At 33.1% G+C, this 22775-nt stretch overlaps 1 protein-coding gene across 1 annotated transcript in view; it reads right to left on the reverse strand.

The window, feature by feature from the left end:
- Nucleotides 1–22775, reverse strand: part of LOC126971634 (uncharacterized) — an 87628-nt gene that overhangs the window by 9605 nt on the left and 55248 nt on the right. The window contains exons 3-4 of the mRNA XM_050817997.1: nt 3130–3341; nt 2162–2297 (exon numbers count right to left, since the gene is read on the reverse strand). Of these exons, the coding sequence (XP_050673954.1) occupies nt 2162–2297; nt 3130–3341 (348 nt within the window). The remainder of the gene's footprint in view (nt 1–2161; nt 2298–3129; nt 3342–22775) is intronic.

Raw genomic sequence — 22775 nt, forward strand, 5'->3', positions numbered from 1 at the left:
GCTGACTGAAAATGGAATTCATTATGAATAATACTTTACAAAGGCTTATATCTTTTGACTATGAAATATAACATACTCTAAGGTATGAAGCAAAAGAATACTTGAAACGAACTGACTAAGAAAACCCTCCTTACATTGTCGTTTTTAAACAAATCCCTAATATTTTATGAAGTGAAACTTCTTTGCGCGGTAATTTTTACTTTATTAACTATCTACTAGGGTATATTGGGACAGCTTCAGATTATTGACAGCTAATTACTGACAGTATAAGGTAGTAATTTATCTCTATCTGTAGATAGTGATTTTGAAGTGAAACTTCTTTAGAATCGTTGTGATTTCAAACCGGATGCAACGGAAAAAACGACAAGAGACACAGATACAAAAATGTGTAGGATGAAGCCGGCAAAGAATGAGACAGAAATATGCATACTATTGAAGTGAAAACTTCTTTATCATCGTTGTGATTTGAAAGTCGATGAAACGAAAAAGCGACAGAAAAAAAAGCAGTCACATCAATTCATAATATTTAACATGGGAGATAATGAGATAGGAAGCATAATACAATGTTTTGGTACCAGGCGATCATAGTTAAAGAAGAGATTGTCTTAAGTATGGCGCGAGTATACCTTAATATATTCTGACTCCAAGCGCACGACGTATACATACTACATAGACACCAGGAGAACATATTATTATATATATTAGTGGTGGTAATGTCTTTCATGGCGGTTGAAATCATGTGTCATCATAGCAACACGTACCAGAAATTCATATGCAGTTTAGAGGTTCATGCACCAGGTTTCACTTCTGACATGTGTACTTTGTACGCACGCAATGTTTTTTTTTTAATCTACAATAATACTGTATTGTATTGTACTATAGTGATTACAACAATTATTATAAGATGAATTTGAATTTGCCGCATTTTCCATGGTACATATACGACTCGTTTGACAGATTTTATGAGAACAATCATTTTAACAAACGATTTAAGTATAAACTATTTTTTTTAATCCCTACTAATATTATAAATGTGAATGTTTGACGACCTGTATAGCCGAGTGGTTAGCGATCCTACCTACTAAGCTTAGAGGTCCCGGGTTCGAATCCCGGTAGGTGCAAGCATTTATATGTTGAATATGGATGTTTGTTTCCAAGTCATGGATGTTTAAATGTATTTATGTATGTTTATATGAATTTATGTATGTTTAAGTAAGTATATTGTATTAAATATATCATTGTCTTGTAACCCATAACACAGTCTATATATGCTTAACTTGGGGCAAGATAATTTGTGTAAAAAGTGTGTCAATATTATATAAAAAAAAATGTTTATTTGTTACACTTCACGTCTAAACCACCGAATCGAATACTATGCCCAAATGGGTGTACTCGAGCCACTCTCGAACAATGTGTGACGTTGACGTGCCACATGTTCTGTCAAACTTGGCTAATAATTAAAGCTGAAATGCCGGAGAGAGAAAATAAAAATTTCAAGAAACAAATTTAGTATAAGCGTCTAAATATCTGCTTTAAAGCAGAAATCTTAGCTGTCCATAATGTACTCATAAATTGTAAAAGTAAAGAACTATGATATGTTAAGTTACGATAGAAGCCTCGCTCATACAACGGAGATTCTATACGACAAACACTTACTTATTTCACAAATGTAACTTAATCGAAAACACGTATTTCCTGTATGACGATTTATGGAATTTTTGTACACTATTTTTTTTTTCAATTTTATCGCATTCTCTTGTCCGTCGTTAAAATACGTATGAGTGGGATGAAACTACATGCATTTAGACCATGTTCACATTGAAGATAGAAAAGACGGAAAGGGCCCTCTTAAATAACAGACATCGAATAAAGCGGTTCTAATGACACTATAGTACCAAGTATCACGACATGGAAATTTACAAAATATAATCAAATATTACTTAAATACTATATATAAATAAACAAATATATGTATGTGGGTAAAGAGTGCTTGTTCCCTATGGACTCTAAAATAACCAGACCGATTAAGACGAACTTCTCACGCAATCTTTAGATTAACTTAGCAAATGTTTCATGTTATAAAATACACTATAAGCCACAATGAAGGTTAGATAGGGTAAACAAGTATTAATAGTTAATGTAAACAGTTAATAAAACTTACAGACAACAGTCAACTGGTGAGGTGGCGATGCAGCTGTAAATATTGGAGTCTCCAATGACACTTCACACCAGTACAGTCCTGACGCTGTTGGGTCCAGATTGTCCAAAGTTATTGAGTTTTCAGTCACTAGAGACATCTGCAACCATATAATTTTTTTAGCAAAAATCTAAGATCATTTATACGTCTAGATAGATTGTGACAGCTGTGAAAATGTCGAAACAAATCGCGAGTGTAAAAATTATATAAGAAAATATTTAGGCTTAAGACAATAATTATAAATACTAATTGGAATTAAAATGCTTGCAAATGGTAAAATTTTACGAGAAGAATTGGTAAAAGTAAACATAATGATTCCTTTTTAAAATTTACACTAGGATGCCCACTTGAAAAAGAATATAATAACTTTTAGTGCAACACAGAAGACTGTTATTGTTTAAGCAGTCTATAACAAAGACCACCGGAGACTACTCCCCTAACGCTCTCATCCTAACAGACGAGTGGTGGTCAACAAACATTATACCCATTGTTCCCATTGTCCAACCACTTACCTATTTTTTTTTTAAATTATGAGTAGGGGATTTAAATGCACTTAAATCGTAGGATCTATTGTGCTCTTTGCTTGCGCTAGCGAGCTTACCCTCGACTTCTTATGTCTAAAAAAAAAACCATCAGCTGTGGAAAAATCGTCTAGGAAACGCGTGCCGCGATTTAAATTGTATTCTACAGAGTCTAGACTCTAGACCTATTCCTTTTAAGAAGCGTAAGATCCTTAGAGGTTCCAGGCAGGCACCTACCTAGATTTTTAGTCTATGCAGGAAGCGGACGGATGACTTCGAATCGAGAATCGACCATAAGTTAAGGTACAAATTAAAATATATACAAAGTACAAAATATAAAAAAAAAGTCTATTATATTTACAAGTATTGTAAAGTAAATTGTATAATTAGATATAAATATGGATAACTTACATTAACTTTGCCCCCTTGGAACGTATAATTGGTATAGGGAGGCACACGCTCCCTGACGTATTGCAAGACTTTGGCGCCAGTTCTCAGGAATTCCACCTTGTACAGAAGTTGTGGAGGAACTTGATGCAAACATCGCAACGTTGCTGAACTTCCTCGTGCCACCCAACTTGGTGCTGATATCCTCACGTCCACGTCTGTCGCTTGGCCGTTACCTGCATCAACACATATCATGAAGCAAGAGTAATTTAGTTGTAATGTTATACGCAACGTACTGCATTTTGTGTTACTATTTTAATAAAATATATTAGCGAATTTTTATTGATGTAGGCGTTACTTTACGGAAATCCATAATTATACAAATGATTTGAGTTTTCTTAAGTGTTAATTCCGCCAATATTTGTCTTTAAACAATTCGACACGTGTTTCGCCTCTACACGAGGCATCCTCAGGACGTGTTGTCTCGCCAAAATCTGGCACGAGACATAAATTTGTTTAAGACATTTGTTTAAAGACAAATATTGGCGGAATTAACACTAAAGAAAACTCATATCATTTGTATAAAAATATATTAGGGGTTAAAGTATGAAGTTGCCGATTAGTACTGAAAAATTTAAATTAGTTTTTTTTTTAACCTATTTATTTCATCAAAATAATTTCCATTATTGTCTATACATTGCTGCCATCTAATAGGAAGGTCATTTATGTCTTTGCGATAGAACTGTTGTGATCTAGATTCGACAAACCCTATGAAAGCATTTTGTGCTGCCTCTTGAAGAAGAAATCTTTTTATTACGTAGAAAATTGTCCGAATCACGAAAAAAAGTAGTCTGTTGGAGCAAGGTCTGTACACGTTATTAAATTTTTACTAGGTTAGTTAGTCGAGGGGGAAGTGATGCTTAGCTGTAGGAGTCTTCTTAAACATAAGATTAATAGTTTTCTTCTGCGAATGACAACGATAGAAGACAACAAATAAACCCATTTGAAATATTCGGATAAAAGGTCAACAAACTCCTAATTTCATCAGTTTTCACTATCAACATGCGAGCACTGGGTCCATTTGATTGTAGGTGATAACTCCTGCTTAGAACAATAACTTTGTGCCAATTTTTTTTATGAAAATAAGGGACGAGACTAACAGGACGTTCAGCTGATGGTAACTGATACCCCTTGCCCATTACAATGCAGTGCCTATCAGGATTCTTGAAAAACAAATAAAAATTGAGTGGTACTACAAATGCGCTCGTCACCTTGAGACAACATGTTAAGTCTCATTTGCCCAGTAATTTCACTAGCTACGGCATCCTTCAGACCGAAAAACAATAATGTTAACACATTACTGCTTCACGGCAGAAATAGACAATAAGAAGAAAATCCATTTGTATGTGGGCAGAAGCTTGAACGTAAATGGAGCGATGTTAATATTATAAAAACAATCGTAGGAAGGCTGTTCGAATAATGAATTTCTGAGAGCCTTAAAATAAACAGCCTCTTAGCTGTAAGGAAGCCTTTCAAGATAAACACTACCTTATTATGCTAAAGGAAAATGAAGTGATCATAAATGAATTTATTTAACATTAATAATAATTGAAAAAAAAAATATAATTATTAAAAATAAGAAACGTTACTGTAGGAAAGATCGCATTGGAATGTTAGCAAAATGTAACAGAGTAAGAATGACAAGACCAGATTAACTTAATATGTTTTACAATAAACCGAGATAAAAATTTTGTACCAATTGTAGAGGTGATTTTGCATATTCAAACTAGGGGCATTCTAGTACAATTCGCATTGTTAGCGCTATAAGACAGATAAACAAATAATACAGATAGAAAAATCTAGGGAAACCTTTTTCTTTTATGAAAATAAGGGATGAGATGAGCAGGATGTTCATCTGATGGTAATTGATACGCCCTCATTACAATGCGGTGCCGCTCAGGATTCTTGAAAAACCCAAAAATTTAGAGTGGCACTACAGTGTAGTAACCTATCGACATATAATTACGAGGCAATGCAGCCCATATTGATATCTGTACTGCAGAAGAAAACTATTCGCGCTATTTATAACTTAAGTCCTAAAGAAATATTAAGATTACTTTTAAAGAAATTAACGGGTGCGTATCATGTGCTATTGTTGATAATTTAATGTTAACACATAATACACATTTGCAAATTGTATTGAATTGTTATATGTTTACAATGTATGACAATAAGGGTCAAGACAAGCAGGACTTTCAGCTGATAATAATTGATACGCCGTTCCCATTAAAATGCAGTGCCGCTCAGGATGCTTGAAATACCCAAAAATTCTGAGCGGCACCACCAACAGCTCTCGTCACCTTGAGACAAGATGTCAAGTCTCATTTGCCCAGTAATTTCACTAGTTACAGTGCCCTTCAGACCGAAACACAATAATGCTTACACATTACTGCTTCACGACAGAAATAGGCGCCGTTTTGGTACCCATTATCTAGCCGGCATTCTGTGTAAATGAGCCTCCCATTGGTAATAGCATAATAAATGTGGAGAACAGAACTCAAAAATGACATAACTTTTCATATTCACGAATAATCTTTAGCTGCTGTGAGCTTTTTACACGTAGATATGAAACGGCTAGTTTTAATTTAAAAAGTTTTATCCAATTTATGAGGATTCCCTGAATTGGAAACGAATTGAAGTGTAAAAGTTTCAAGTCGCAATGATTACAGGAGGAAATTAAAATGAGAAAACTTATCAAAGTCAATTAGAGATAGCTTATCAGATTCTTAAAATATCGATTAATGTTTTTGAGAAAATGAAAGAACATCTCAAGCGAAAAATTATACTTAATTTTGTTTTATGTTTATTTACCGATTATCTGTGAAAATGAGTGGATGCTTCCGACATAGCTTGCAAAGATTTTGTTTACTTTGTAATACGATACTGTAGAATATAACCAATTAATCATTTTTAACTGACATGATTTTAGTTAAATAAATCAATATACTATAAATAATTCACTTTGTTTAATTGACAATTAATTTTCTATCTTATATTTTATTCAAACAAAACAAGAATGCCCAGGGACGCGGAGAATGTACAAAGTACTATCTACGCGCCTCAATGGGCTACTGGAAACTAAAGCGCTGGCATCTTTTACGGTCAACGGATCAGCCGTGATAGCTATATAATAATAATAATAATTACTTTATTTCCCAAACATTACAATAATTAATAATAGTTAGTAGTTACAAGTTACAAATATTACTAAATTATATTATTAATTAACTGGAAATATCTTTCTCTAAAAGATTTTTTCTGTGTTCGGACATAAACACACGCTCACACTCACGCACATACCTAAACACACACATACATACACACACACACACACATATACACACCCACACTTATAAACACTTTATAAAAAAATATAGGTTAAGTAGGTAATCGGGGAGCCACAATACATCCACTCCCGCTCAACACCTTAGGGAGGAGGGGATGGCTGAAAAACAGCGCTGCATGGAAACATAAATTTATGATTCCATGTCAGGTGAAGCTGTGCCTTTTCCTTTTGCCTTTTGTTTCATCGCGTATCCTAATTGTTCCCTGTTTTGTATGTATATAATTATAATTAATTATTTACATACAAAACAGGGAGCAATATATATATCAAACGCGAAAATGCTGCCAACAACGATTCCTCCACGTTATGATAGTTTTGATTTAATGTAATCATAGTATTGTAAATGTAGTTATAAGATTTGTTTTGACAATTAATAAATTTAAACATAATGTTTAAAGAAAGTTAAGTTATAAAACCTATTTTAGTTTAAAATACTTCGTTAACGATAAGGCAGTATGGCAGTATAGATTGCTCTTTATTTATTAAACAGAGTTCCTCTTTTATTATAATATATTATTGACAGTGACAGGTGGACAGGCTGAACATGTCTATAAAAGGCCATGTTGCCTTGAATAGCCAGGTTTTCCCAGTTTCCTGGGTTTTCCCCCACAAACCATATGTATTAGTTTTAAGCATAATAAAGATTTATCCCTCAATACGTAGATAGAGTTGTAGAAATAAGTTTGTGAGACCTACATAATACCTAATAAGGCTTAATTGTCAATTGCTATAATATGTAGATTATAAGTAATTTTTTACATATTTTAACAGTAAATACAGATTTTTTTGCGTCGACACACTTCCGCTGCAGCCGTTGACGAGTTAGTACATTATTCTGGCCAATTTCTATTCGAATACAAGTCAGTGTGTGATTTGATATTTATTCTTAGAAGCTTAGCAAATTGTTCTATTTAATTTTACAGTTAACTATTTAGGACGGTGGTAAGTATTAAAATTTGTTGTAAAAAACACATTTTGATCTTATATCCTAGAATGTCATCTGTCTGTTAATTTATAAGAATCTGATCGTAACAAGTTGAAATCAAATAGATTGTCTAGATGTTATTCACTAAGAGTCATTGCAATTACAAAGCAAGTTTTGTTGGAACAAAACTTTGAACCAAGCTCTATCACAACTTTCATAGTTGTCAATTATTAGTTTGTTTGGAGACTACTGTGCTATTTACTTAGAAATTTGTGAGAACTTTGCTAGCGTCTGATAAAATTGTTTTAGCTTCTTTGTAATTAAACGTTATTTCAATAATTTATTCATTTTTGATCAAATTTACGTTAATATGATTACTCATTATGATACTTAGTAATCACGACCATCATGTTCACTAAGCAACCTTACACAAACAGTTAATTGAAACTCAATATACAATTTATATTTATAGGGCTTTTTTTTACTTTTTATTAAATATTTGGTGTTTAAAAGGCTTTTAACTTTGAACACGATACATTTTTTTTATGAAAATAAGGGTCAATACGAGCATGACGTTCAGCTGATGGTAATTGATACGCCCTGCCCATTACCTATGATTCTTGAAAAACTTGGTTTCCAGTTAATTAATAATATAATTTAGTAATATTTGTAACTTGTAACTACTAACTATTAATAATTATTGTAATGTTTGGGAAATAAAGCAATTATTATTATTATATAGCTATCACGGCTGATCCGTTGACCGTAAAAGATGCCAGCCCTTGAGTTTCCAGTAGCCCCATTGAGGCGCGTAGATAGTACTTTGTACATTCTCCGCGTCCCTGGGCATTTTTGTTTTGTTTGAATAAAATATAAGATAGAAAATTAATTGTCAATTAAACAAAGTGAATTGTTTATAGTATATTGATTTATTTAACTAAAATCATAAGTCAGTTAAAAATGATTAATTGGTTATATTCTACAGTATCGTATTACAAAGTAAACAAAATCTTTGCAAGCTATGTCGGAAGCATCCACTCATTTTCACAGATAATCGGTAAATAAACATATAACAAAATTAAGTATAATTTTTCGCTTGAGATGTTCTTTCATTTTCTCAAAAACATTGATCGATATGTTAAGAATCTGATAAGCTATCTCTAATTGACTTTGATAAGTTTTCTCATTTTAATTTCCTCCTGTAATCATTGCGACTTGAAACTTTTACACTTCAATTCGTTTCCAATTCAGGGAATCCTCATAAATTGGATAAAACTTTTTAAATTAAAACTAGCCGTTTCATATCTTCGTGTTTAGCTCACAGCAGCTAAAGGTTATTCGTAAATATGAAAAGTTATGTCTTTTTTTAGTTCTGTTCTCTACATTTATTATGTTATTACCAGTGGGAGGCTCCTTTGCACAGAATGCCGGCTAGATAATGGGTATCAAAACTAGTCTCAAACTAGTCTGAAGGGCACCGTAACTAGTGAAATTACTGGGCAAATGAGACTTGACATTTTATGTCTCAAAGTGCCGAGCGCTGTTGTAGTGCCGCTCAGAATTTTTGGGTATTTCAAGATAACGGGAACGGCGTATCTTCAATTTTATCAGCTGAAAGTCCTGCTTGTCTTGACCCTTATATTAATTTAAAAAAAAGTATCAGTGTATATTCAAATTCAAATATATTCATTCAAAATTAGATCTGAAAATTGATTTGATTATATTTGAAATCACTTATTGAACGCTCCTAACTAAGCAGACCATTTTATCTTAAGAAAACAGCATTAAGATAAAAATTATTCATTACATAGCCCGGAGTGGTCGCTTTTTTACCTCATAAAAGTTTTTTACAATTCATTTCAATTTCATAACACAAGTGATTAATACATCTTCTAAGATCGTGTTGTAAGCGAATATACATCGTTCAACAAAAGATTTACTCGACTGAACCATTTTAGCAGTGACTCCTTTGCACAGGATGCCGGCTAGACTATGGGTACCACAACGGCGCTTGTTTGTGCCGTGAAGCAGTAATGTGTAAGCATTATTGTGTTTCGGTCTGAAAGGCGCTGTAACTAGTGAAATTACTGGGCAAATGAGACTTGACATCTTATGTCTCAAGGTGACGAGCGCAGTTGTAGTGCTGCTCAGAATTTTTGGGTATTTCAAGACTCCTGAGTGGCTCTGCAATGTAATGAGCAGGGCGTATCAATTACCATCAGCTAAACATTCTGCTCATCTCGTCCCTTATTTTCATAAAAGAAAAAGGTTTCCTAAATCTTTCTGTCTGTATTATTTGTTTATCTATCTTATAACGACGACCCATATAGCTGAATGGTTAGTGACCCTGACTTCTAAGCTAGAGGTCCCGGGTTCGAATCCCGGCAGGTGCAATCATTTATATGATGAATATGGATGTTTGTTATTTGTTATTACATTGTATTAAATATATCGTTGTCTTGTACCCATAATACAGGCTATGCCTAGTTTGGGGCAAGAAAATTTGTGTGAAATTGGTCAATATTATTATTATTATAGCAATTACAATGAGAATTGTACTAGAATGCCCCTAGTTTGAATATGCAAGATCACCTCTACAATTGGTACAAAATTTTTATCTCGGTTTATTGTAAAACATATTAAGTTAATCTGGTCTTGTCATTCTTACTCTGTTACATTTTGCTAACATTCCAATGCGATCTTTCCTACAGTAACGTTTCTTATTTTTAATAATTATATTTTTTTTTCAATTATTATTAATGTTAAATAAATTCATTTATGATCACTTCATTTTCCTTTAGCATAATAAGGTAGTGTTTATCTTGAAAGGCTTCCTTACAGCTAAGAGGCTGTTTATTTTAAGGCTCTCAGAAATTCATTATTCGAACAGCCTTCCTACGATTGTTTTTATAATATTAACATCGCTCCATTTACGTTCAAGCTTCTGCCCACATACAAATGGATTTTCTTCTTATTGTCTATTTCTGCCGTGAAGCAGTAATGTGTTAACATTATTGTTTTTCGGTCTGAAGGATGCCGTAGCTAGTGAAATTATTGGGCAAATGAGACTTAACATGTTGTCTCCAGGTGACGAGCCCATTTGTAGTGCCGCTCAATTTTTTTGTAGTCCTGCTCGTCTCGTCCCTTATATTCATAAAAATAAATCTAAATAAATAAATTTCCTTTATTCAAGGTTATTATTTTTTTATCTTTTTAATTTAAATTATATCTTCTATTATGTTCGTTTATACTATATTAATATATACCATATATATTTATATAATATAAACCATTTATATTATATATCTTATGTATAAAATTCTCGTGTCACAATGTTCGTTCCCGTACTCCTCCGAAACGGCTTGACCGATTCTCATGAAATTTTGTGAGCATATTGAGTAGGTCTGAGAATCGGCCAACATCTATTTTTCATACCCCTAAATGTTAAAGGTGGTCCACGAAATTTTTATTTAATTTTTTTGACATCTGTTTTTTAAATTTGTTTGATTATGAGTCAGCATTAAAAAAATACATACAACTTCAAATTTTCACATTCTCCTTTGCACAGGATGCCGGGTAGATTATGGGTACCACAACGGCGCCTATTAGGCGCCGTAGCTAGTGAAATTACTGGGCATATGAGACTTAACATCTTATGTCTCAAGGTGACGAATGCAATTGTAGTGCCGGTCAGAAATTTTGGGGTTTTTCAAGAATTCTGCATTGTAATGTGCAGGGCGTATCGATTTCCATCAGCTGAACGTCCTGCTCGTCTCGTCCCTTATTTTCATAGTAAAAAGTGGCGCTTATTTATTGTTCTAAGCAGGAGTTATCACCTACCATCAAATGGACCTAGTTGCTCGCATGTTGATAGTGAAAATTAATGAATATAGTAGTTTGTTGAGCTTTTATCCAAATATTTCAGATGGGTTTATTTGTTGTCTTCTATCGTTGTCATTCGCAGAAGAAAACTATTAATCTTATGTCTAAGAAGACTCCTACAGCTAAGAATCACTTCTTCCTCGCCTACCTAACCTAGTAAAAATGTAATAACGTGTACAGACCTTGCTCCAACAGACTTCTTTTTTTCGTGATTCGGAAAATTTTCTACGTAATAAAAGATTTCCTCTTCAGGATTATCACCCACTGCTTTTCTCAGTGGTTCTATTGAATGCGACGATGTGTAGAGAGGAATGGAGATAACTTCGAAAAACAATAAAAGTATTGGCAACTTTCTACATTAAGCCGTTTTTCATTTTCTAAGCATTTTCAGTGTTACCTAGGTATTACTGCTTCACGGCAGAAATAGGCGACGTTGTGGTACTCAAAACCTAGCCGGCATCCCGTGCAAGGAGCCTTCTGCTGGTGTATATATTCCACATTTCAAATTTTCAGCATTTTACAAACTAATTTGATATGTTTAATTGTATAATATTACAGCCATTATAAAATAATTAATTTGATGAGAAAGAGTGGCCGTTGAGTTTCTTGTATGTTCTACTCACGAGCTCAACTTTTTCACTGTAGATTCAGAAATTTAAATTTAATGTTTAGAATTGCTATGAAAATGTTTATTTGAGTTGGACTTTGAATAGCTCATGTCTCGTGATGACGAGTTTAATGGCGATCCCAAACAGAACTTTGAGTTTTTCCTATAACCTCAATAAAATAATGACAAACTTAGCTTCCAAAAAAAAACTTGATTAATTATCAACGTAAATTGCTGAAATTAATGACAATAACGTGTAAATTGTAAATACAAAAACTGGATCATTAAATTAAAGATTAAGTATCGCAGAAAATATAGTGGAAGTGGCTAAAAGTTATTGAGAATATTCAGCCTCTTTAATGTGTAGTCCTCATTTGCACTCAAATTATATAATTTATTAAAAAAAAAGTCAGTATTGTGTTACCGCTTAAATGTGAATGGAACTTATCACGAGCACGAATTCAGCTAATGTGGTATTATATATTATATATTATTGGGGTATTTTCCAGCTCAGCCGGATGTCATCGGGCACGACGGCGGAACCCTCGTAGCCGAGGGTGTTTACTTACGCCCTTAACTGAATGTGTGAGACATTCAGTTTTAATGATGCACCGTCGGATGTTTTCACTCAGTACAAAAGATCTTCTCAGTTGAGTATTTCTTAAGAAACGCTTATAAACATATAAACACAGAGGATGTAAAAGAGATCTGTTTAAACTGTTCTGTGCATATTAACAAGGCTTCACTAATTCAACATTTTATATATTTACGTAATAAATTAAAGATAATTATTATTATTTTACAGAGTTATCTTGAAATTCCTAATAATTATTGGTGTAGAAACATCTATCTTTTGTATTCTATATACTCCTAAACTTATTACTATAATGTTTTTGTTAGGAAAATTGGGGGTGTTTTGGTGGTAGGAGAATTCGTAAAAGACTTTAATTAAAAAAACAGGCATGGCTTTTACTTACTATGGAGGCGTACACCCTCCCCCCCGGCAAATGACAGAATCTTTTTCAACTGCACTTCTCCAGTGCGGTAGTTAACGAGATAGATCTGGGTAATCTATCCGTGAACATCTACAACGAGGAGTTGTCTCTGACGATGAATACCTAGGCTATCCTGAGTACTCTGGAGGGGGCGAAACAGTACAGCCTCGAGGATTTAAAGCAAGTGGCTCAAAGCATCTCCAAGTCCGCTATAGACTTCTGGTCTTCTTCTATAGTCTTAATATTAGGAGGCTTCTGGCAAAAAAGCCGTCCACTTCCGTCATGAAATAGCAAAGACTTTTAACCGAGACTCAGATATACTCAAATAATGCTGGGAGAGTTTCTTACACCGCAACTTCTCTCTCAGAGCGTAATTTCTTTCCGAAGCGGTAGTAGCATTAGAAATTACATCAAAAAGAACTCTAAAGGAATCAATTTTGAAAAATAAATGCCTTTTATGCCTTTATCAATCTCAAGCCAATTTCCTTATCCTCTCCTCCTTAGTTTTTATAAAATCTCTTACGATCAAAATTTAGGGAACTCTTTCACAGTACAGACGTCGACATTCGCATCAAATCTAACAAATATTGTAATGAATCATCCTTCCGACAAATTTATTGTATTAGGGGACTTTAATTTACCTAACTTAGAATGGAAAATATCTGAGGACGGTTGTTCATATCAAGCATGTAATGTACAAGGTACCTCTCAATTTGAATTAATTGACAACTTTTCGATTTGCAATCTTTTACAGTATAACTCAATTTTGAACATAAATAATAAAATATTAGATCTTGTACTATCGAATAATGAGGTTTCCGTCTCTCAGTCAACCAGCCCTCTAGTGCCTGAGGATGCCCACCATAAAGCATTATCAATTTATGCTGAATTTGTTGAACTACATTCATTAGAAAGTATTCCACATTTAAAGTACCAGTATAACCTAGGAGATTACGATAATATTAAACAGAAACTTGATGAGGTTGATTGGATATACCATATTAATAATAAAACTTTTGAGGAAGCTGTAAGTTTTGTTTATGATACATTATACAAATTAAGAGACGAGTATATACCATGTAAACAAATTTACAATAACCGCAAATATCCCCAGTGGTATAAATTGCCTCTTATCAAAATCTTAAAGGAAAAATACAAATTTCGCAAAAAATTCAAAAATTATGGCAATCTTTCCGATTTTAATTCATACGTCACTTTAAGAGATCGTGCTGTTAGAATGGAGCGTGAAATGTTTGATGAATATATTAAAAAAATTGAGACGAATATAACCAAAAATCCTAGGTCATTCTGGTCGTACGTGAAGTCGAAGAGGGGTTCAAACAACTACCCCGCTGTATTTACACACTTGGGCCGATACTCAAGTAATGGTGAGGAGATTTGTAATATGTTCGGAGATTTTTTTCATTCAAACTTTCTCAACAATACAGTTACCGTCAATAATAAAGAAAAAATAGTCATCCATAACTCGCTCAGTGATATTTCCCATATAGAAATAAGTGAAGAAGATGTTCTTAAACTATTCAAAGGCTTGGATCCATACAAGTCTGCTGGTCCCGATAACATTCCACCCTTACTGATCATCAGGTGCGCCGATAATCTCTGTACTCCCATGACACTTCTTTATAGACGTTCCATAAATGAATGCATTTTAGCTGATATTTGGAAGAAAGCCTTTATCACATCAATTCATAAAAGTGGCCCTAAAGACCGAGTGGAAAACTATAGACCAATTTCTAAACTATGTGTTTTTGCCAAAGTTCTAGAAAAAATAGTGCACAAGCAAATTCAATTTGCCCTAAAACACATATTTAGTGAAAATCAACATGGCTTTCTTCATGGAAGATCAACCACATCGAATTTGCTTCTTTGCACTGAAACACTGTCAAAGTATATGTCGGAGCCTTCCCAAGTAGATGTCATATACACTGACTTTAAGAAAGCATTTGATAGAATTGACCATTCTATTCTTCTTGACAAATTACTACAAATAGGGATTCGAGGCAACTTATATCGATGGTTTTCAGCTTATATCGCCAATAGATGTCAAGTCGTTGTTCTAAATGGTTTTAAATCTGCTACAATGTGTATTCCTTCAGGAGTCCCACAAGGATCCATTCTGGGCCCCCTCTTATTTAATATTTTCGTAAATGACATATCCTCTAATTTTAAACATTCCAAAATAATACTATACGCCGACGATATGAAAATACTTTGCCCGGTTAATTGTGTTAGAGACGCTGACCTTTTACAAACTGATCTAGATAAATTTGTTAGTTATTTTGCAGAACACAAATTAGATCTCAATATTTTCAAAATGCTTTATTTGCACATATACTAGAAAACAGAATGTCATACATGAAAATTACTCAATATCTGGAACATCAATAACAAGAGTATCATCCATTAAAGATCTCGGAGTCATCTTTGATTCAAAGCTTCTATTTGATCTACACATAAACAATATAATCATTAAGGCTAATAAAACATTAGGGTTTATCATAAGGATGTGTTCGGAACTAACATCAATTAAACTGATGTAATATCATACTGTGCTTACGTTCGTAGCCATCTAGAATACGCATCTCAAATATGGAATCCAGTTTATAATGTGTACATGAACCGCATTGAATCAATACAGAAAAGATTCATACGTTACTTACAATTCCGTACAAAATACTATGAACATAATTACATGTCACGCTGTCAAAAATTAAATTTTTTGCCTCTCCAAGAAAGACGACGTGTTGCAGACATTACTTATATACTAAATATAGCAAACGGTAGAGTTAACTGTGCAGAACTGCTAGAGCAGATTGGCTTACGAACCACTGTCAGCTCCCAAAGGCGGGGCAACCTACTAGAAATACAATCAGTAAAATGTAATTATAGACAGAACAGTTTTCTTATAAGAGCATGCAAACTTTATAATGAAGTTAATAGTGAATACGATCTTGACTTATTCAAGACGACACCATTTCAATTTAGAAGTCAAGTAAATAAAAACTTTTTTTTATATAAAGCAAGGTAGGCTATATAATATTATATTTAATGTAGGTAAACGACTATACACAATAAATTGTTATTATTTGTGAAAACTTGTAAATAGCTATCTGCTGTATAATAGATTAATTTTTAATATGTATCTAGCTAAGTTTTCTAAAGTTGTAAAAAAAAAAAAAAAGATCGTGTTCAGTACGTTATGGTGCTTTTGTACGCGTACATGGAAGTGGAAATAGCATCAATGTAATAATTCTTCTTACAGGATTACAGTTAACACATTTGAATTTTTTACGGAAAAATGTATACAAGTAACTGACACATTGCTTATTTTGATCGTCAAGTATTTGTTCAATACATTCGTTTGTCATGCTGACTTCTTCCTTTGCATGTAATAGACTCACTAGAATTAAGGTTGTGTTATATATATAATTAAGCTTTATTTATTCCGAATTCCTTAAAAACGAATATGAATCTGAAAAATGTATTGAAAATTTAAAACTTAATTTCAAACAACTCGGTACCTTTTACCAAACACAGGATCAACAAAGTTACTACAACAGAAATGAATGTATTATATTAGAGATAGCTTAAAAACAAAACCAACAGAAGAAAAAAGTAAAATCAAACACAACAAAATACTATCTTAAACAACTATCGATGTAATTAATGCAAGAACAAATCTGATAGATACAAAGAATTAGACAAAAGATATGAAAGAGAAACTCAAAAACTAGTATAAAAAGACAAGTAAATCTATAAAGAATGACTACAATAATCACAGTAAACGAATTATAGAAAAAAACCAAAATACATACAGAAAGTTATGTTATATAAGGAAAATAATAATAAATAGTGATAAACTATTTAATATCTCGCTAGTACAAAAACTTGCAAATTTCAATTTTAATTTACACAAATTCCATTCTGAATAATTAAAAGTGAACGAGTCCACTGTCCTACATATTGGCAAAGCATTCTCGCTCTTATTACAGTAGAATAATATGATGTTAAGATTCAGCCCTTAGCTGAAATTTAATTATTGTTTTTTTTATGCTATCGTCCTAATTTGAGGCTAAATAAATAAGCAGTTTTGATATAATATTCATACTACTAACTAATTGAAATTGTATTTAACTGTGAAAAAAACAACGGTTTGCAACAGGAAGAGGAAACATTAACGTTGTGCATTTTTGAATAATTTGGAATGGTAAGGGAATTATATCGCACGAATTGCTTTATTAAGCAGTATAAAAGTACTAGCATTTATGTGGTTAAATACAATATTTATTTATTGCGCTATCGTACAAAAAAGTGACAATTTATATTACATAAAAAATATAGCACTTCAGAACTATTGCAATTATTTTACATTGAAAAGTTTATCTCTCAGAAAAATCAACTTTTATCCATAATTTCAATGAATTTTTCACCATCTTCATTACCACTATCATCATTGGTAATCTCTAAAGTCGAAGTAAGAAACAAAATAATAAAACTAAATAAAAATTTAAACAAAACAATAAGTAAAAAAGAAATACAAGTATGACTTTCGCCTTAGGCAGAGTCTTCGCTAATGACAAAGCTTAAAAACCTAATAATTGAACTGTAAAATTAAATTTCACGGCTGATATTCCATCCCTCGACCTCAATGCAAATGATAAAATACGTGTCGATGTTCTGTTTAGTTAAAAAAAAGTAATGTTAATTCTCTTATAAAAATAAAACTTGTAACCATATACCATTCTTCTTGTTTTAAGTGAGAGAGTGTTGTAAACCACAATCGTTTTACGACCTCCATCATGTAAACCCAGAATAAAAATTAAAATACAGTTTATAGGCAACAAGTCACTGGGAAAATTGCATGAAATCACGAGTCCGCCACTTAATAAAACAATTTCCTATGAATATCAATTCCTTTTGCACTGAAAGGCTTTCAATTTAACTTAAGTATTCTGTATTCGTTTTAATAAATCTGTTTTCTCGTAGCACTGAACTTATTATTTTCCGCCTTCCTCTGAGGATTACGGTCTGGTAATTTTAATAAAAAACATCTTACAACCCATTACGGGGAAGTGTACCAAGATTACTGGCAGCATTTCTGCGTGGGATAACTAGGCTGATCCGTTGACCGAAATAGCTGCCAGCGCTTGGGTTTCCAGTAGCCCTATGTAGAGTTATGGCGGTATGTAGGTGTAAGTACGAGGCGTGGAGATTATTAGTATTATCATACTATTATTATTATTATTTTTTATGGAATAGGAGGACAAACGAGCGTACGGGTCACCTGGTGTTAAGTGATCACCGCCGCCCACATTCTCTTGCAACACCAGAGGAATCACAAGAGCGTTGCCGGCCTTTAAGGAAGGTGTAATTAATTACGCGCTTTTTTTGAAGGTACCCATGTCGTATCGTCCCGGAAACACCGCACAAGGAAGCTCATTCCACAGCGTTGTAGTACGTGCCAGAAAGCTCCTTGAAAACCGCACTGTGGAGGCCACACATCCAGATGGTGGGGATGATATCTTAGCTTGTGGCGAGTCGTGCGAAGGTGGAATTCGGCGGCAGGAATCAGGTTAAACAGCTTTTCGGAACACAATTTATTTATTACTACAATTATAATAAAACAATTTAATTATTGTAGAAGAAGTCAGTTCTACAATGACAAAATGTGACGTTATACATCTTTTCGGAAAGAGTCTTCGTATTGATCTGACAAATGAGCCGAAAGTGTGTCATTTATGAGGTACGAAAATGTGGGCGGAAAGTTAAGTTATTAAAGAAGTATTTCTAAAGTTTCTTCACACGGTTTTTTATTGGGTTATTCAATATATTGGCGGACTACGTATCAGTATCGTTGTACAAAAATTAGCCAGTGCCAATTAAAATTTACGTAAAATGTTTAGAAAAGTATTTTACCATAATATAATAAAATATTTGGCTGATTTTGATAACAAGAAAAAGCCACAATCTGAGAGTTGAACAAAGCAAACAGAATTTTGTATCGAGGCGGTTTTCGAACGGTTAGCTCAGTTGGTTAGAGCACCGGCACGGAACGCCGGAGGTCGTGGGTTCGAATCCCGCATCGTTCATAAAATTTTGTTTTTCAAATTTTATTTGTGTATTAATCCTAGAAGTGCGGGTTATCACTTTAAAAACATAACATAATGTAAACAAGAAAAAGGTTTAATTTCAAAGAAATAAAAGAAATTACTAAAATTGTGTTTCCAGATAATTTCCATAACATCAATATATAAATATAAATTTTTCCATTATTTTTATTTCTGTCAAATTGATTTATTTACTAAACAAATTTAATACATTAAAAATTTTATTACTATAAACGAAAAAATGCGACACAAGCCGCCATAAAAATTGTGACGTATATGGACCTATTGCAGAGTTAGGAACAATTGCACAAAGTTGGTATAAGAGTTTTAAATTTCAAATGTCATGTAAGATGTCAAAAATTAACCTCATGATGCCCTATTACTTTTGCCGCAAGCGCCATTTTTGAAAATGTGGAGCATCTTGCTCCCAACAGAAGTTATAACATAGCTCAAAAACCAAAAATTGATTTTAAAACAGTTAATATGACCTATTATACAAAAACTTAGATCATTAAAGTCGTACGACAGATAGTCTTGTGATTCCTCACATGTTACAGAAGAGTGTTAGCACCGGCGATCACTTAAGAACAGGCCAGATGATAGGTTGATAAACGAACGTAGGTCAGATTCAATAAAAAATTATGGATTTTGGCATAAAGAGGCATTTTTGTCTCAAAATGGATTCCTTTAGAATTCTTTCTGATGTCAATTCTAAAATACTAGATACTACTACCGCTTCGGAAATGAAATAAGAGAGTAGAAGCGATTTGGATTAGGCAAACCGAGACAGATCTAACTGGGACAGAGCTCAATTGATTCCAACTCGACTATGACAATATTTTCTACTACCACAGAGCACTAAAAATATTCGACCATTTGTTGTCGTATTCAAAGCTCAAAGCTTGGATCATTTATACGTCTAGATAGACTATGACAGCTGTGAAAACGTCGCAAATAAGTGTTTAGAACTACCCTCTATTTTGAGCAATTCACGCATACTAACACAAAGTGTCATACAAATTAATATTAATATTGTTGTTATTCATGTGTAACAAAATATGTATCATAGATATTAAGGCGACACTAAATGCCTGCGACCTCGAGCGATATGAGTTCACGGCTCCTATGTAACAAAGCAAATATTTTCAAAAATTCTTGATTCGAAAATGTAACATTTTAACAGGCGCAAACAGTTAAATGCTTACAATCCTCATTATTGATTACTAATCTGAATAAATGTACCTACACAAAAAAAACAAAAGCTATAAGAACAACTTTTATGAGAGTAGTATACTAAGCAAATGCATCATGCCGAGATAAAACTTGTTTAACTGCAAAGAAAACTGGTAGTTCATAATAGCTCTGGAGTGTCAACTTTAACCAACAGCAAGCATTAGCAACAATTAAGACTTAAGGGTATGTGTAACAGGATAAAGTAGTGTTCATAGCTCCAAATGCTAAATTTTCACCACAAAACTTGTCTAAAAACACCATGTTTGCGTGTTTTCTATTTACCCTTCGCCTTAATAATTAGTTATAATAAGTAGTAAGTAGATAGTAATAAGTTATGTATTGTATATATGTATGAGTAGGTATAGTGTATGTGTTAGTGAATTGTTCACAAATTCAAAATTCAGTACTTAATTCATCATAAAATATAGTATAGTCAAATGGACAGTTTTAATTCTAAGTACAAACTGCCATTTGAGATTATTATCTGTATTTACTATACATATATACGGAAATAATGAAATCCAATACAATGATAAATACATTAATTACTACAAAAGATACGTACGGGTAGTATCGTGTTATATTACTTGCAATTTCTGAGAAAACAACAAAACGACCTCGGTTATTGGTGCGTGTCTGATTCTCAGCAGCTCTCGATTGCCAACGTCGATATGTTTTTCGGTTGAGTTGTCGTCAGGTTGCAAGTGACATTGCTAACTTATCTTACCGAATAGATGTTTTCTCGGTTATAAGAACAACAAAATCGCGTATTAAATTTGAAAATAAAATTTAATAACGAGAGTTGAACAAAACATATTAAGATTTGACGACGACCCATATAGCCGAATGGTTAGTGACGCTGACTAGCTAGAGGTCCCGGGTTTGAATCTCGGTAGATGCAATCATTTATATGATGAATATAATAATACTAATAATAATAATATTGACACACTTTTTACACAAATTATCTTGCCCCAAGTTAAGCATATATACCCTGTGTTATGGGTTACAAGACAATGATATATTTAATATACATGTGTGATTCCGAGTCATGGATGTTTATATGATTAAGTAAGTATATTGTATTAAATATATCGTTGCCTTGTACCAATAGTACAGGCTATGCCTAGTTTGGGGTAAGATAATTTGTGTAAAAGTGTGTCAATATTATTATTATTACTAATGAACGTGACGTCACTCGAACGATTGGCTCAGAGCGCCTGTTCGAGTCCTGCATCGTTCATAAAATTTGTTTCCAAATTTAATTTGTGTAATTAATCTTTAAAGTGAGGGTTATCTATTACGTTAACGTTAAGAAGAATTCGTTCGAAAACGATATAAAGTGAGATTATTTAATTATAATAATACAGTAAAATTTATGTAGATGAACGAACATGTTTTATAAGTTATTTCTATTATGTTTTTTTCATTTCAGTGTATGTTTTTAGTCTAATGTTCACTAACATATCGTATAAAAATCGTCTAAACTCTCGAATAAATTAACGCAGATTAACACTAGCAAATGGAATGTGTCAGAAATAATTTTAAGTAATATTTGGCAATCAGTTTCTTCCCACTTCCTCTCATTAAGGCCATTATCGACGTGGTTGTCTTTTACATTTATAAGTGTATCCTAAAAGGCCAGCTATGCTCTTGTGATTCCTCACATGTTACAGAAGAGTGTTAGCACCGGCGATCACTTAAGAACAGGCCAGAAGATAGGTTGATAAACAAACGTAGGTCAGATTCAATAAAAAAATATGGATTTTAGCATAGAGGCATTTTTGTCTCAAAATAGATTCCTTTAGAATTATTTCTGATGTCATTTCTAATATACTAGATACTACTACCGCTTCGGAAATGAAATAAGAGAGTAGAAGCGATTTGGATTAGGCAAACCGAGACAGATCTAACTGGGACAGAGCTCAATTGATTCCAACTCGACTATGACAATATTTACTACTACCACAGAGCACTAAAAATATTCGACCATTTGTTGTCGTATTCAAAGCTCAAATCTTGGATCATTTATACGTCTAGATAGACTATGACAGCTGTGAAAACGTCACAAATAAGTGTTTAGAACTACCCTCTATTTTGAGTAATTCACGCATACTAACACAAAGTGTCATACAAATCGTTAAGTGTAAGACGTAGCTGGTCACGCACACTAAACTTATATTCCTGGCCTGTTTTCATCAGTTGTCTAACAGCAAGAGACTCTATCTAGACATATAAATTATGTAAGGCTTGAGGTCAAACTAATGGCAAAGAAAGATAGTCTCGCTCAAGGAATGAATTAGAAATGAGTTGATCCAGATCAGAACCAATAGATTACTATACGATTAATACTATTGAATTGATAAAGCTGTTGTACATTTCAAATATATTGTGATTTTATTTGCCAATGATTAAATTTTCATATATTATACCGGAACGCATTGTGATAATAAAATTTTATTTCACTGTCCATTGGAAATATTACTTGTGGCTT

The sequence above is a fragment of the Leptidea sinapis genome, chromosome 24, assembly GCF_905404315.1.
Source record: "Leptidea sinapis chromosome 24, ilLepSina1.1, whole genome shotgun sequence".
NCBI lineage: Eukaryota > Metazoa > Arthropoda > Insecta > Lepidoptera > Pieridae > Leptidea > Leptidea sinapis.